At 46.2% G+C, this 17,085-nt stretch overlaps 1 protein-coding gene across 3 annotated transcripts in view; it reads right to left on the bottom strand.

Annotated features, from left to right (window-relative positions):
* Positions 1-17,085, bottom strand: part of CAMK1D (calcium/calmodulin dependent protein kinase ID) — a 230,405-nt gene that overhangs the window by 84,856 nt on the left and 128,464 nt on the right. For all 3 annotated transcript variants that reach the window (XM_056340359.1, XM_056340360.1, XM_056340358.1), the window contains exon 3: positions 7,498-7,572. In XM_056340359.1, coding sequence (XP_056196334.1) covers positions 7,498-7,572 — 75 coding nt within the window. The remainder of the gene's footprint in view (positions 1-7,497; positions 7,573-17,085) is intronic.

Genomic DNA, 17,085 nt, shown 5'->3' on the forward strand with positions numbered 1-17,085 from the left:
TGTACGCATGCCCTGATCTCTACCCTGACATCAACCTTTCCTAGTTAGCTTACAAACTCAGCCACTGGAAAAGGTGAGATACTCCTTTGTATTGAACACTCACCAGTGTAACCCAGCTGATGTAATAATCTTTTTTCCTCAAAGAAAAAAATGTGAAATTGATGCTGGATTAATAGCTGCTACCGAGTTCCCAGGGGCACGATGCCAGGGGTCAGTTTATTATGTGGTCAGCAGCTTGCAAAGCTCCATGAGAAAGTACTGTGGTACAGTGAGATTAACTCCTTTACCCTTTTAGCAGGGTGGCCTGTGTTGTCCAGTCAATATGCCTTCGGAGATTTTGATAAGGCATGACTATTTTTTAGGATGTCTTTTTTTTTTGAGCTGTACTGATAGACCACCTCTGACTGCATTTAGCAGTAGAAACGGGTTGGAATCGAAACCTGTATTACACATGCCCAAATAATAAGGACAATTTCAAAATCTAACATCCCAGCTCTGCAGTCTGGGCCCACGTCTGCGGTATGTTCACATTGAAGGCTGTGATGGGCCCAGGATTCATTTTCCTGAGTGCTTCTCCCACAATTATGGTCTGATGCTCCCACTCGTGTCACACATGCTCAACCCTGTTGCTGCTGTCCCACTTTGCTTTCCACATTCACCAGCTGGATCCATCCCCTGGATAGCTGTGCCTTCTATAGCACCCTCCTCCCCAGTTCAAAACACTCTTACCCATAGAAGCAGCAGAAGACTTTTTTCAACGACAGGTTGTAGTTAGTGCCATTTCTTTTTCTACTGCAGACTCACAAAAGCTGTTTTGTCCAAATCACTGATGTTTCACTCCACAAGCTTGTGGGGAAGTGAAATCTTGCCTAACTAGAACCCCTAAGTCTCTGCTCAGCTGTGTCAAAGTCCAAGCAAAGCTCCCCTGGAACCTCTCAGGCTTCTTCCTGGCATGCCCAGATGTGCATCAGCCTTCCTGGTGCTGTAGTTCTGAAGTAGCATTTGCTCGAAAAATCCCCACAAGACCAAGTGAACAATTCATCCAACAACTGATAAAGAATTAATGTATATTTGCTTGAACAGGAATTGGGAAGATGTCTTTCCCTGGCCCATCCATTAAGTGTCCTAGCCAATAAACACTATGAGACCCATCTGCCGCATACATCTACCACACATCTTATCCCTGTGCAGCACAAGGAGGTGCAGGAAGCATGGGATCCAAAGCTTTTGACATAGACCCAGTGTATTTTCAGTGGGTGCCAGGCACTAGTTTCAGCTGGCTCTTTTGAGACAACTCATCCAAGACAAGAGTACTGGAAATAAAGAAGAGGAGAGTCTGTGTGTGTGCAACTGCCCATCCCGTACCATGAAACAAACTGAATCCCCTGCACTCATCAGCTCCAGTGTTCCGGTGGTTTACTGCTGATGTTGCCCCTGTTAGAATTGCTCTTATTGCTAATAATGGCAATAAGCACACCGTCTGCAGAAAAAGGTGATGCTGAGGGGCATCTCTCAGATGCTTGGACATAAATATTTTCTGCTGCTAAAGAACCCAGCTTGCTTTTATCATTTATGTAAATCCCATTGTGAATGCAGAGAGATTTCCTTCTGTCTTTTGCATAATGTTTTACAGGCACAATAAAAACCCAAGTACGGGAATAAATCTCACCTAAGGAGTGTGGTGCAGCAGATCTATGTTTTGCTTTAATTAGCATCCTGATGTGATAGTGGCTTGGCATGCATATCACTGTTTTGTAACACAGTGCGTCCTTGCTAGACTCCTTAAGGAACCTGGCAAACACGGCACTTCCCTCCATTGTCTGTTGTTTTCCTTGGAAGCTGAATATTTTCATTGAAATGTCACTTGCACACCCCCTGTCCATGCCTGGCTGCTCTCGTAGTGCACTCAGGCATTGGGCTTTCAAGAAACAAAAGGAATTCAGCACTTAAACGGCTTAGCGCTCTGCTTACTTCTTTGCAAAACATCAAGGCAAACCCACAAGCAGAGTAGTTCCAGTAATAGTAAAAACTTCCGCAGATTTCACCAGAGGTAGGCACCTGCCTGTTTGAGCTGCCTCCCAGGCCGTCACAGGGTCATAAGTTGCTGGCATGTGGTGGGGGAGAGCTGATGCACAGCAGGAATGGGGGTGCTGGGACGCGGAGCCTGCAAACGCCTGGGCAGGGCTCTCCTCGGTGTGTAACTTGCACCAGGCAGGGAGGAGCCCCTGTCACCTTGGGTTTTCTCTGATGGAAATCTTCTGAATAATTCAGCAAAGTTAAGATGCCACACTGGAAAAAAACAGTTGGTTGGCTGAACTGGGCTGCTCACCCTAAAAGCTCGTTCTCAGCAGAGACGTCAAAAGACCTCATGCAGGAGGAATACCTCAGTTTCCTTGGAGAACCAGAAACACCAGCTGACAGCATCCGAGCAACCAGCCCTCCCACTGAGGGGATCAGACCTGCTCTGGGAGCACAAAGGTATACCAGACTGGCAGTAAGGGTTTCGATTTATTTAACTAGATTCTGGTATTAATAGGAGTTCCTCTGGATTCGGTGCTATTCTTGACTGTGAAAAAAGAGTGCAGAGAAACTCAGAGGTGGGTGTTCAATCATCGCTTACCGAACTGCGTGCTTTCCAGGGCCTGCTCCTGGAACCTTTCCCCATTTGAACAGTCTTAATGTCAAAAGGAATTAGAGAAATTAAACTTCCAGCATAGCAGGTTAAAATTTCAGCCTGGAAGGCCTATTTATTGGGAAATGCTCCGGACCCGTACAGACATTACACAGCACCCAGCTGGGGGCAGCGCTGCCGTGCCGGGGGGCAGGGGGCTCTGCAGGGGCTCTGGGCAGGCGGGCCGAGGGGCCGAGGCCAGTGGTGTGAGGGGCAGCGGGGCTCAGTGCCGGGCCCTGCCCGTGGGGCACAGCAGCCCCCGGCAGCTGCGGGCTGGGGGCAGGGGGCTGGGAACTGCCCGGGGGAAAGGGCCGGGGGGGCTGGGCACAGCCGCTGGGCAGGAGCCCCCAGCGTGCCCAGGTGGCCAAGGGGGCCAGCAGCGCCCTGGCCGCTGTCAGAAGCGCTGTGGCCGGCAGGGCCCGGGCAGTGCCCGTCCCCCTGTGCTGGGCACCGTGCGGCCGCCCCTCGGGGCCTGGGCTCAGGGTCGGGCCCCTCAGGGCAGGGGGGACGCAGAGGGGCTGGAGCGTGTCCAGAGCCGGGCAGGGGCTGGGGCAGGGGCTGGGGCAGGGGCTGGGGGGGGGCGGCGGGGGGAGCTGGGGGGGTCAGCCTGCAGAGGGGGGGCTCAGGGGCACCTGGTGGCTCCCTACAGCTGCCTGGCAGGGGCTGTAGGCAGGGGGGGTCGGTCTCTGCTCCCAGGGAACAAGCGCCAGGACACGGGGAACCGGCCTCACCTTGTGCCGGGGGAGGTTTAGGTGGGTGTGAGGGGAAATTCCTTCATGGAAAGGGTGGCCGAGCCCTGGCACAGGCTGCCCGGGGAGGGGGTGGCGTCACCAACCCTGGGGGTGTTTAAATAACATGTAGATGCTACACGCTGGGACGGGGTTTGACAGTGCTGGGGTAAAGGTTGGACTTGATGACCTAAAAGGTGTTTTACAACCTAAACAATTCTACAATTCTATGATTCGCTGTGTTTATGTAATCCCTTTTTATCCATGATTTTCCAGTGTGCAGAAAATTAATCATCAGTACCCAAAGAGGCTGATCATGCCAATGGAATACTAGTCTCTGACAACACTAACCACAACAGGTTATCAGGATATTTCCCTGCACTGACAAGGTGAAGTGAGACAGCTTAGAAGATACTGAAGGGTAATTCTTACTAAGTGGCACCAATAGCAACCGTAAATCCGTAACTGCTCGTTAACAAAGCTTTACTATCATACCTTGGTTCTATTTCTGAAAGCACTTTATTTCCCCATCTTCTACAAAATCCTATGGGGAAATCTCACCCAGCATGCAGAAGGAATGAAACTTTCAGAGTATTTTGGTGTTTGTTTTTCTTGCCTGTGTAGGTACAGTACTATAGGAAATCCAAGCTTGGTAAGGAGCAGGTGTTTTCTTGGTTTGAAAGCACATCATCCTAACGGACATAAGACAAAATCTAAATGCTGTACAGTACTTTTCTATAGTGCCTGCAAAATTTTAGCAGAATCACCACAGGAGAGGCAGCAATTATCCTACATCTACATTCTGCTTTGCAGCTGCACTGGTAACTCCACCTCATACCAAAGCTGAGCAATACTGCTTGGAGCAAAAGATACCATGGAGTTGTCCACAACCTTGCTAAACTTAGAGCCACTAGGTGGGAATATGCTGTATTTTGGGAGAATAAATAAAGAAAAAAATGTCCCAGACATTTCTAAGGAACAGGTTAATGCTTCGAGAAAGCACATGAAATTCTGAGTTGTCAAATCTGGGGATCTCCAAGCTGGACTTCTGGCCTTGCACTAAGAGGATTGTGCGAGTTTGAACAGTTTTATCATGGTTTGTATATAACATATGTGAAAACAAGGTGATGCAACCAAACCTGTAGATCTGATTTCCCCATTAATGTGCCAGGAAACACGCAGGACAGATTCACCAACAGCTACATAACCCCGGGAAGAGCTCCCAGAGAGACTGGCAGGAATAAAGTAACTGTCAAGTAGGCACGGACAGCCTCCTCTTCACCTCCCTTCCTACCAGCTTCAGCACAGACACTGACACCTGTGCCTGCCCATATCTTTGACAGAATAAACGCGGTGTGATATTTATTCTTTAAGCTGGCCTGCTAACAAGCATGGTTTTCAAGTAAAAGTAGATGTACCAGAGGGCAAATATAAACAGGGAGACTTGGTCTACCTCCTTCTCCCACAGAGGTGCTGCGAGGTGCTCAGGGGCTGTAATGTGGATTTTTCACAACACTGCAAGGAGTGCTCTAAAGGCTGGTAATGAAAATGCCATCCAGGTAACAAAAACCCTCCCCTTGGAAACACTAGGTAGTGCCCCCTTAGCAAGCAATGAGCCAGGCAGAAGGGCATATGGATTGGAGATATGTTGTGCCCATGATACTGATCTCTGAGTGGCCCTAATTTTACTCCCCCCGCCACTTTCTTTTTAATCTAAATGCTGCTTCCTGAAAACTGCTTAATCAGAACCCCTTCTACTTCATATCAAACCCCAGTTTTAAATGTAGGCAACTGATGTCTTGTTTAGGAGAAACACAAATGAAAAGATAATAAACCCACAAGTAATACAATAATAAATAGGACAGAGATGTAAGCAAATAGATACCTCATGCCATGCAATGGTTCACAATTGTTGTACCAACAAGTTGGTGTTACCTTGGAAACAAGAGGTTATCCGTACATGCTTTCTCCTAGACGGAAACTGGGAAAGGAGGCATGCAGAACTGATTTTGAGTTTTCTGGATTTCGTGGAGTTGCCGCCCAACTGTTGATGCTAATCAGTCCCAATCCCAACTACTGATGAAAATTCACAGGCAGTGCAGAGGTTGCACCATCCCTAATGCAACGTCCACAGCAATGGTGGCGACTACCTGGCCATCTTGTCCTCTCCACCCAACCGCTTCCCAAGAAAGTACAGAAAGGTTATTCCCTGGAAATACTCTGTGCAGAGCAGAGGACAACACAGCTTTGTCTGATTTGCAGCAGCACAGAGGGCTAACACCAACAGCTTGGCACAACATCAAATGACTTTAATAAAATAAGCTTCAGTTAACGTGTTGTAGCCCATAGCTGAGGCACATTAAGAGCAGGCACACACACACACAGGGTCAGGCTCTCTGTGTGAGCAGGAGTTTGTTACAGTGCTGTTACTTGATTGCATTCAAGTGTGTGCCCATATTAAATAAAACGACCCTGTAGTTTTTGAAGATTTTTCCTGCTTTTCCTTAATAGGAATGATAAAATGCAATGATTCCTCTCCCTGGCAGATTCAGTTCAACGCATTTGTATGCAGGATATCTTGGTCTACCTTGCAACACAAGGGCTCATTGGGGCTGGGGAGGGCTCAAGGCTGGCACCCTGAATGCTGCAGGTGGGTTCCTGGCTGCTTACTTCAGCTGGGCATTTCAGCCCAGTGGGCATCAGTGAAGCTGTGTCCCTCTGGAATAGCTAAATGTTTGGCCCTTGAAAATTAGTTAGCTGGGTTTACAAATGCAGCTGTAACAGAAAGGATAAGTCCCTAGGAAGTGTTGATTTGTGAGCAAGTAGAAGTGTATACTAACACGTATTCAGTGTCACCTACTATTACAGACCTACATTTCAGATAACCCAATGATCTGGATGTAAGAAATCTAGAAAAATGAGGGTTATACTACACTAAACGAGCTAATAATAAGTAGGAGTAAAATTGATTTCTTTTTTTATCTAAAGAAATTAAACAAAAATAAGGATTTGTAAATCAACTGATCATGAAATTGGTACTTCCCACAACCCAGCTGGTTTGTTGGAATTTGTACAGCACTGATGTTCCTGTGAAAGTCCTTTTGCAGCACTCTGGGCTGAAATGTAAGGCTACAAAAACAGATTAAAAATGTACAGGGCACTATTCTTCCCACACTGCCAGCAGAACAGCACCTAACAGCATCTCCATGCCTGGGCATTACCAACACACAAGGGACCACCATAGTCCCCAGGGACTTCCCATGGGGTATTTAAACCCAGAGCTGCCTCTAACAGATGCTCCAGGCTTCCCTATGGACATCTGGCTCTTCGCAATGGTGATTTATCCCTCTGCCCTATCTGTCTGCTTTGCTCTCATTTGAGGTGACCTCATAATGGAAAAGGAGAGAGACTAGAGCTGGCAAGAGGAAATTTCAACTTCAAATCATGTTTTTTAATTGATTTCAGAAGGGGGGGGACACGATACGATGACCAAAGCCGTATGAGCACCTGCCTGTCACTCCCCTCCTCCCTGCTGGATGGATGTGACGGAAGGACTAGGTCAGCCACAGTGTATCATGTGCCTGATGGGATGCTAATCTTCTCAGGGAAAATGGGGAAGAAGAGAGGCTCTGGTGAGAAAGGCATGTGAAGGAACAATGGCATTAAGCGACCATTGCTGCTGAGACAATGATGACACTTTTCTTGCAACTCCAGCACCCACGTACCCATGCACATGGTAGCATGTCAGGTCACCTCTTGTTCAGTACAGAACAGGGAACAGGTATGCACTGAGTCACAGAAAACTAAATCATGGCCACTCCATACGTACGGAGCGAGTTCTGATCCCTTTAACATCCCCTCTTCACTCTGGTTTGATCTGGGTGAGACTATTCACAAAACACATCAATTCCCAATATCACAACAACCCAGCCCATCACACTTGGAGATTCATTTTTAAACACCTCCCAGGGATTCTGAAGACTGTAGCACACAAGACAAGTACCTCTCACATATCCCAGCTTCTGGGTTAAAGAACAAAACCAAAGCAAGATGAGTTGGCAGTTTTGGCACAAAAACTTCATTAGGTTCAGTACTTACAATTGCATGACCAGATATAAATGGTTTGGACTCTCATAGATGTCTTCCAGGGCAACTATATTTTCATGCTTGATCCTGAAAAACCATAAGATAAGATAAAATGAAATAGTGATTTTTAGTTTTTTAAGTAGCTGCAAAACATAAAGCTATTTTTAGTTAGACACTATACTTGTCAGCGCTTTATTCAACATCATAAAATATGATTTTGACCAAAGTAAACAGTCAGGTCTGCTTCACAGCCCAGAATACTGCCTGTTACTACTCACAGAAAATTCCTTCAATCCTCTGTGAAGCCAAAATGTTTAAGGGTTAAGTATCTGGGGCACAGAAGTTTACAGTTCCCGTGTCAGATGAATGAAGATGGTTGGCTGGAGGTTGAAGTCTCAGGACAGCAGCAAAGCAGGGTTCAAGGGAATGACAGAGGCAGGGTGCGGACTGGCAGGGAGAAGGCAGGGATTTGTCCCTGTGCAGAAGCTGGCATACATAGGCAGCAGCTGTACAGCAGGTCCATGCTCCTTCCCACCAAATTCACCCTGCTCCTATGTCTCTCCTGGTCTGGATGTCTGAATTTCCCTCCAGCTTTATTAAGGACTGTACATGTTGTGTGCAATGGCTCCAACCATCTTCATGGGTTTTCTACACTCTCACCATTCCCACCAAGCCTCTTGTCAAAATGCTAGCTTTAAAGAGAAAAATTATCTCTACAAGTACATGTCTAATTAACTACTAGAGCAATGCCTCTCTGGGTTTGCTCCTTAAATGCTTACAAATAATTTCCGAGGGATACATTTAAGTTGTGCAAAGCCTCAAAAGAGCATCAGTACAACTCCAGGGACAGAATACTAATTACACCTATTGCAGACAATCATTTTAACAGCATGAGAAACCTGGGAAACCCTAAGCAGAGACCACTCATTAAACAACAGATGGACACATTCAGAAAGAAAGCAAAAGTGCATTGTCAGCAACTGCAAAACTCTACATGTTTCAGGGTTCAAGTAGCTTAATTAAGATGCTTAATCATGTGTCAGGACCTCATCCTCAATGGTCCCAAGTGCCCTAACATCTGCGTGGAGATGATGAGAGCAGAAGGTCCCCTGCACCCGGCAGGATCTTTCCCGTAAGAATGCAGACTAAACCCATTTCCTCTGAATTCACTGGAAAGCTCATGACTGACCTGAATTTATATTTATAATCAGTCATCAAAAGCTGCATTCACATAAGTACATTCACACACAGGAAATTTAACATCGACAATAAGTGAACTCAAACATAATGCATGACAGGATGTCAGAGCACCAAACACATGAGCAGGCTCCTCACTCTACAAAAATATCTGGAAAAAATCCCATGTTATTTTAGCAAAATTTCCAGGTAGACTGCATCACAAATTATGTTCTTAATATTGACAACAGGAAACTAATACACTGCCCACTTGGCTTTACACAGTGTGTTTGGAAACATTTATTTTGTTGTGCAGGTCTAGTGCCTGGTCCCTTAAGAGCTGCAGTTACGACAAAGGTGGGTTTGCCTTGTTTAAATTAGTTGAAGGTACGCTACAAATGGCATTTCAAGCAATTAGTCACTTTTAAAGAAAATTATATGTGTTTATCCATATTCCTTTCTGCACATGCACATTCATGTGATCACTTGTGTACCGCCTACCACCATGATCAAGGCAGTTTTAATACAAGTCATCTGGCATAGTGTTATCTGTTTAAAGCCTTCAGCTTAGTCGATGGTATGGTTTTTACCATGCACATATTAACGCTTTGCATTTCTATTTTTAAGAACCTCAGAGGTTCTCCAAACCAACCTAAACCCCTCTGAGACAGCTGCCAGCAACACCTAACCGTCACACACATGGCTAGCAGGTGGGTCACCCACCAAGACAAACAGCTGGGGAGGCAGAGGCTAGGAAAGAGCTCATCAGACACGCCAAGCTTCGTGCTGAGGGTGGCCACAAGACGCTCTCCCCTTTCTGATTTGCAAACCAAATGGGCACTGTGCTGCTGTGCTGTCTGAAGGCAGATCAACTTGCTCAGTTCTACAGTGAAGGAGGGAGAAAGGGTTTAGTCCTCCTACCACTGCGGGGGTCCTCTGTGATGAGCCAGTCTGCCCCTCTTTGAAATCAGATGCAGGGAGTGAGCGCGTGGGATTCAGGGAGACGGCAACTATAAAGTGTAGTCTGGAACAAGGCAGTAGAAGAAGCTGAATCACCCCCAAAGTACAAAGGGAGTAATCCCTCTTAGGTATGAGGGTATTTGGAAGATGTCCCTTTGGGAGGTGATGCCTATGCATGCCAGCCACTCCAGCCGCTGGTGGCTGCTGCACTCAAGAGCTCTGCTGAGATGGGAAGGATGCTTTTTTTCCCCATTTTCTCTCAGCTCCCCTAAGACCAACATGGCCTTAATCATGGAGTTACGCAGTGCTTAACACTCCTGGTAAAAGTGCTCATGGCACGCCTGCAAATGAAGCAGCTCGTCCCACACAGCATTTCTCTACTCGGATGGATTTTCAGATGACAAGATATTTAAAGGAAAATGGAACTCAACATTAAAAAAAAAAAAATTAAAAAAAATCAACGAAATCACTTGGGGAGAAACCTACGGTTTAGATCAAGCTGTGGGTTGTGTTGCTGAAGCTGGACCCGAGCAGCCATGGGCTTCCCAGCAGAGGTCACTGCAGCCAGCAGCAGCGTCTGCTCCTCACCCTGCAGCCACCAGCAATCCCTCCCTTCTTCACTTCAAAGCAGGTGAGCCATGGCCTGTGGCCCTGATACACAGTCATTAACCCCTCAAGGCTGAATACTGTTCATCACAATAACACCCCAGGGTCTGGGAAATCGGGTGCGGTCTCGTCACAGGGTTTTATCAATACCGCAAAGGCCAGTGGGGGTGGGACAACTTTGTCCCACTCTTCTGTAAGCAGCCCGGCGGTGCTAGTAGGGTGATACCAGTCGGGGTAAGAGCCAAACAGACCTTTCTGACTTGCACGCACGGTGGGGTACATCGAAAGCCGAGGACAAGGAAAGCACTGTGCAGCGGCAGCTACTTGATGGCCACAGATCAGGAGGGATTTGGGAACGGCTTTAATTAACTCCACTTTTATCCCCCTCTAGAAGTGCCGAGTGAATCTCAAAGGTTCAGAGGATTCATTCTGTTAAGCCTCCAAATGCCTCCACGCAGCCACACTGGTGAACTCGCTTAGCAGAAATACTCAGCGGACTATCTGATCTCCTCAAGACCTGCCAGGGTTTATTTTTTTCAAAGGTGCTGTTCTCATTTTACAAAAGGGGAAGGGGCATGCAGAAAAGCTAGAAGTTTTTCTGTAATCACATGACAGGATGGAGCAGAGAGGGTCAAAAAAACAGATCCCCCAACCTCAAGAGTATAATCTTAACCAATAGGCCATATTATTCCAATCCCTTCTCCTTGCTATCTTGGTGAGAGGACCTTAACCTCACCTCTCTGCAGCTTTTTCTTTGCTCTGTCTTCCCTCCCTAGCATCCCCCCTTCCTGAGGTGTGGCTCCCACGCTGCAATAGATAAACATGCCCTGGATTAACTCTATGCAAAGCAACACATCAATGTTGTGGTACATGATGGTGCAACATTAGGGCTGTAGCAGAGGGGACATGGCCATGGACTGGGGTGACAGCAGTTCCCATTAATTGTCTCCAAAGAAAGAGAAAAGCCCCCCAAAAAAACCATCAAAACATGGGCTTGGTTAAAGCAAATTAGATTTGATTACGCAAATTGTTATGAACAAGGAAACATCCAGCTAAGGCAATCTCCCTTACCACCCTTTTAACCTCCCCTTCATCACACTTACTGTTTTCGCTGATGCTCTCCCTCCTTCCTGGCCACCCCAGGTGCTGCTCGCATCTCCCACACCCTGATAGTTTCCCCACGTATTCCCCCAGCTGTGACACGAAGGGCAGGCACCACCTCTGGCCACTGCTGTTCTTTTCATTATCAGGAATATTCTGAGGCTATTCAACAGAAAGAAGAGTCTCGAAATAAAAATACAAAAGGCTAATACTTCAGCCAAGTATTAGTATCAGCTAATACTTCACTCAGGACTCTTAACCCTGCAATGACTATGAGATATTGCAATCCAGGTGACAAAGCAGAGGAAAATAAATCTAGAAGTGAGAATCAGGGAAATTTAAGTATACAAAAACCCATGAAGAGTGATTAATCCTGGTAAGAAACTATGAAGAGAAAGGATGGATTCACCATTTTCAGAGCAACACTGGTTTGGATGCCATGCACAGGCAGACATGAGCCACAAGGCTTGATGCAGCTGTGCAAAATTATCAGGTTTTCCCCCCGGCCTTTTAGGTCTGTAATTCTGCCCATGTGCTGTTACAAAGGTGTGAACACCACATATGACTAGAGGCAGCGTTCCACCTGAGCAGTATTTTAACATATGAGCAAATTGCTAGCCAAGACTTTAAGTAGCAAACTGAACTGGGCACATAACAACTTTGGGTGACTTTTCCAAGCATGGCAGCTGTGCAAACAAGGGCTGGTGGGAGAGGATTTGATCTGCTGCAGAGCCCCAAGCACAAACTGGTCCCTTTTGCTTGCTGTGGGGTTGTTGAAGAGCATTGCTATGGGAATTGTCATTTTTCCCTGACTGCTACAGCATTCAGTGCTGCTGAAACACAGAGAGGTCTGCCTCCGAAGGAGATGAAACCTGTCCCCGACACAAAACCCAACGTGACCAGAAGTGGCAGTTAGCCCTGCATGACAGTTTCCACCACACCAAAATGGGTGTGCTGCCACATTTGAGTAGTGATGAGTATATGGCGTGGCACTCCAGTGATGCTGAAATCCACCCTTGCCACTGGCTGGCACAGACCCACCACATCCTACTCACTGCTCCCAGATGGGCACAAGCCCCCTAAACCCAGAACTAGCCCTAATGGGCAAAATTGACTTCAACATTCACCCCCACTCAAAAAAAAAAATAAATTCCACAGGCTTTGGCTGGGGATTGCTTTTAAGAAGCAAAGGATTAAAACATGGAAGTTGATGTACAATAAGGGAAACTAAATCCTTTAATGACTGAGCTTCCTGTACATCTCTGCTGGCTCCTGACCACCCCAGAGGCCAAAGAGCTGAAAGCAACTTTGTTGCTTGTTGCTGGGGTTCATTAATTAGAGGGGCAGCACTCTCACAGATAAAAGCACAGGACCCAGATTTTGCTGTTGCTTTGGCTCCCGAGCTGCAAAGGGAGCATGTTAAATACCCCAGCTGCAAAGGCATGCTATAAACTATGATTGAGTCCCTTATATTAACATCTATAATTTTTAACACTGAAAATGAGGATCAGTTGGAAGAACACCATACAAAACCCCTGGGCAAACATGAGAGCCATTTAAGTAGGGCAAGTTCCCCCATAACAGCTCTTTCCAAGTCAGAGTGTTACATTTGCAAGACATGGCATTTAATGCTACACCTCCATGAGCAACACGTTTCATGGATAAAATGCCACAAGAAAGACAAATAATTTTGTGAAAGCAAGAACTAACAAAGCCTGAGTCTGTAAGGATTTGTGGCTTTGAGTAACCAAATGTCTTTGTGAATAAGTGTTCCATTATTTCTGCACATACCCTGCAGCGAGTTTTGCCAGCAGCACGAGGGTTACTGGGCTTGATGAATTCACCAGTTCATCAAGGGAAGTACTGAAATCACAGTTCCTGCTCTGGAAGACACTAGACACCTCTGCTCAGCTGTCTCATTCAGCTGAAGTGAGTCAAAGATTTCAACAGATATTAAGATAGTCTCACACATATTCATGTGGAGTGACCATATCAGATTGCTTTCCATATGAAAGAAAACTACCAAAAAAATGCATGGCTTGTAAGGGTGTGAGAATGCATGGGAACAACACAGCCTGCTCCCAAGAGGAAAACATGACAAGTCTGCTAAGAGGGGAACAGAGTAATTGAGATGGCAAGGGTTGGTATAGGGAGTGAAACCTATGGCTGTCCTGGAGAAGGCTGGCTGACTGCAGCAGAGATCTGCCCACCACTCCTGGGCTGGAAAAACTTCAAATACCAATGCTTGTCCATGGGACTGGCAGTGCCTTACCTTAATGCAAGCCTCTTACGAGTTGGACATTTAAAAATCAACCGGGCACGTATGATGTGAGGTAACATATCTCTAACACTACTCTACACCCTCCCTTTCTTATCCTCCAGGCATCCTTCAGGACAGGTATTTTACAGATGGATATTCCCCATATAGCTTCACTGATATTTGCGCGAGCAGAGTTCAGCATGACACTTCTCCCATCGTCCAGGTTTTCCTCCCACGTGGACTTTCTGGTGTGAAAAGAAGAAATGTAAGCTCCAGTTCAAGTTTGCTGGGGTTTTTTGGTGGGGTTTTTTTGGCCCAGTTGGTATATACCAGGTCTTTCTCATCCATTTGCTCTCTGCTATCTTGTATCTGGTAAAAGGTGACTTTATAGTAGACCTTTCCCCCTCAAACAGGACACAAACTATCTTGCAGGGGTTCACATCTCAGATTGAAACCTTATGCCTCCTGAAGGGTTTCAGGCCCCTCGAGAAGAATGACTTTTATACCACCATCGCATAGCCAGCAAATAATCTACTGACAGCACTGTACGATGACTCCAAGCAGCCATACGAAGAGGCCCCAGGCAGTTCAAGGCAAGCAAGCAGGAGCTGCATAGGTTGGGGCTGCTTGCAGTAAAGTCTGCAGAGGGGAAAAAAGGAAGTTGGTTGATTTTATTCTCTTTTGCACACAAAAGTGAAGTTCCAGGTTGGAAGATCATAAAGTTAAAAATGCTTATGACAACATGGGGACAGTATCCTTGCATTAGTATCACCTGAGGGTTCAGCAACCCATGGTAAATAAAAGGCTACCAGTTTCGTGTCGCTAAGTCAATCCCCCTCCCCTGAAATGGACCTCTTTGGAGACGGCTTTAGAAGAAAGGTGGAAGGTTTAATGGCACTGTGATTAATGTTCACTACTTCATAACCCATGCACTGTTCCTCCCCCTCGCAGCCATTAAGTACACGGTACTGCAGTGGAGACAGCTTGTGCGGCTACAGAAGGGGCTTTGGTTTCCACCATAGATCAGCCGTCTCCCTCCTCACTCTCACACACATGCAAATAATGCTAAAGTTAACTAGACATAGAGCAGAGATGTGAACAAAACCAGGCATATGTTAGTTGCTCTTAGCGAAGGTGGATCTACAGAGGTGGCAAAGCCAAAACATCTGCTTTTTCTCTCCTACTGCATTTAGATTGCTGTTTTTTTGAAGTTATATCCTTAATTTGCTTATTGCAAAGAGCTGGAGGAGATTTACTGGATTCAGTACTGAAAACTCCCTTGCATTAAAAATTAAGGAGAACTTGTATTTATGAGAAAAAAGAGGAATGGTGCTCTGTCTCCCAGCCAGATGGTGTTTTTGACCTCCTCTGATCTCCTACCACCACTATAAATTTTATTCCCACCCACATTGCCCATCTTGCCTTGCTTGGTCTAATGACTGGGGAATGGAGAGCTAATTCCAGCTCAAAGCCAGATGGTTCAGTGCCCGTGTCTTGATTGCCTGACCAGATTAGGTAAATCTTTGTGGCTGGAAGTCCAAGGAGTGATCTCTGGGGTCACGTGTGGTCTCCAAACCACAAACTACTCACAACACATAAAGGAAATTAGTGTCTTTACTAGTATCTTTGTGATCTCTACGCTTCTGTCAGGTTAATTGGAGCAGGTAGGAAACATCATCATACAGTACTGTCTGATTTGGAAAACCAGCTAGAAGGGAAAGACCCTGGATAGCCTAGAAGATGGGACACAAAGGCAAATGTGGAGGGATGAATCACTTCATACACCTTCCCTCAGCTGTGACTGAAGAGGAGAATGTGATAAAAAGCCCCAGGGCTGGCAGCAAGTGGCAAGGCGTTTGAAGGAAGCAGGGTCAGCCAAAATTCAGGACAGAGACAGATGCCCACCAAAAGACATGCTTCTATTAGCCTTAGAAGATGATGATGATTTTAAAAATAACATTTTTTTGCCAGTTTAGTTATTTCAGGATTTAACATTTCAATTTGGCATGTAACTTTCTATATGTAAAGAAATGAGCCAGGATGAGATTTGTCCTGAGCCAGTGTTCTACCAGGACGCTGAATAATTCTTCTATCAACACAGCTGCCTCCTCTGGGTCTTAATGGAGGTATGACCCAACATATGGAGAATAAAGGTTGGGAAGCTGTCAGGAGATCTTGTCTTATGGTTACACAGCGTGTCTTCCCTTCATTTAATCATTCGGATTCTACCCATCAGCTCTGTGATCTCCTGTTACTCAAGGGTGAAGACCCAGAAATTTTCCCAGCAATTTCAATGGCCTTTCTTCCCCAGCACTGCATGCCCTCTATCGCAAATGCCAGCATTACGTACCATGTTCATAAAATATTCTCATGAGATTTCACAGCGATAATGTCAAGTTGGAGGCATTTTGCAGCTGGAAACCTGAGCTGTGTAGTTAAGCAGCTGTAACACTTACTGGTTGTGACAAAACCTACTTACATATACCTTGCAGTTTCTGATCCATGCCCTACCTCATGTTATACTCCCTAGCAGTATAATCCTTCTCTTCATTTGTAATTGCTCCAGATCCTGTGAGCAGAGAATGGTCTGGCTCCTCCACTGCGAGGGGCATTTGCAGCCTGTGTGGTGGCATGCCTTCCTACACCACTCTGCACAGTAGTGCAGCTTGAAGAAGTAGGGGACTGTTTGCTCATCTTAAAAAATATCTTGGTTCCCTCCTGGGAGTTGTACAAACCTCCAGAGCATGTGTATTTTCCTCCTGGAGATACTTTCTAGCCATCAGGCACAGTGCAAAAGGGATGCTGGAGGCAGCATCCTGACTGTTTCTGAAACAACAGCTGTTGCCAGATGTTGTGCCGGGCATGCTGCTGGGTCTATTAAGCATGCAACAAGTGAGCCCATGGGCTCGTTGCTTCCTTGGGACACAGGCTGAGATTATGCCCTGTTCTGTCTGGTATCCAGATCACAACAGAGCTCAGACAAAGCCTGAACATCTCCAGAACAGATGGATGGGGTTTTGCTGGGCACTTGTGGGACATTATAATCCCCCATAAACATAACAAACAAATATAGGGACTTTAAGGATAAAAATAAGGAATTCCTAGACTGCACACCCGTAGTTAGGTGCTGACCTTGTGTTCACTTGTCCCAAGTGTTTTGATGTGAATGCTGCTCAGTAGCCTTTCAAGAAAAAGACATTCAAGTTCTGGGTCAGTAACTCGCAGCTGTAATGGGAAGACTAGGACCAAATAACTTTCTGAAATGCTTGGATTCCCACAGTAGGACCTGCAGCCCGTTTAAGGCAACACAAATACCCCCATGCCAGTGCCATCCCTGATTTCAGGAATCCCCAATTCCACAAGAAGCAGACCAAGCCATCAGAACAATCGTTTCCAAGCAGTGGATCCCAACTGGCAGCATTCAAAAAGCCTTGCAAAGCTTGAGCAAAAACCTCCAGACTGTTTAATTTGAAACAGGCCAAAACTAACATTAATGC

This window comes from Falco biarmicus, chromosome 5 (genome assembly GCF_023638135.1).
Source record: "Falco biarmicus isolate bFalBia1 chromosome 5, bFalBia1.pri, whole genome shotgun sequence".
NCBI classification, from domain to species: domain Eukaryota; kingdom Metazoa; phylum Chordata; class Aves; order Falconiformes; family Falconidae; genus Falco; species Falco biarmicus.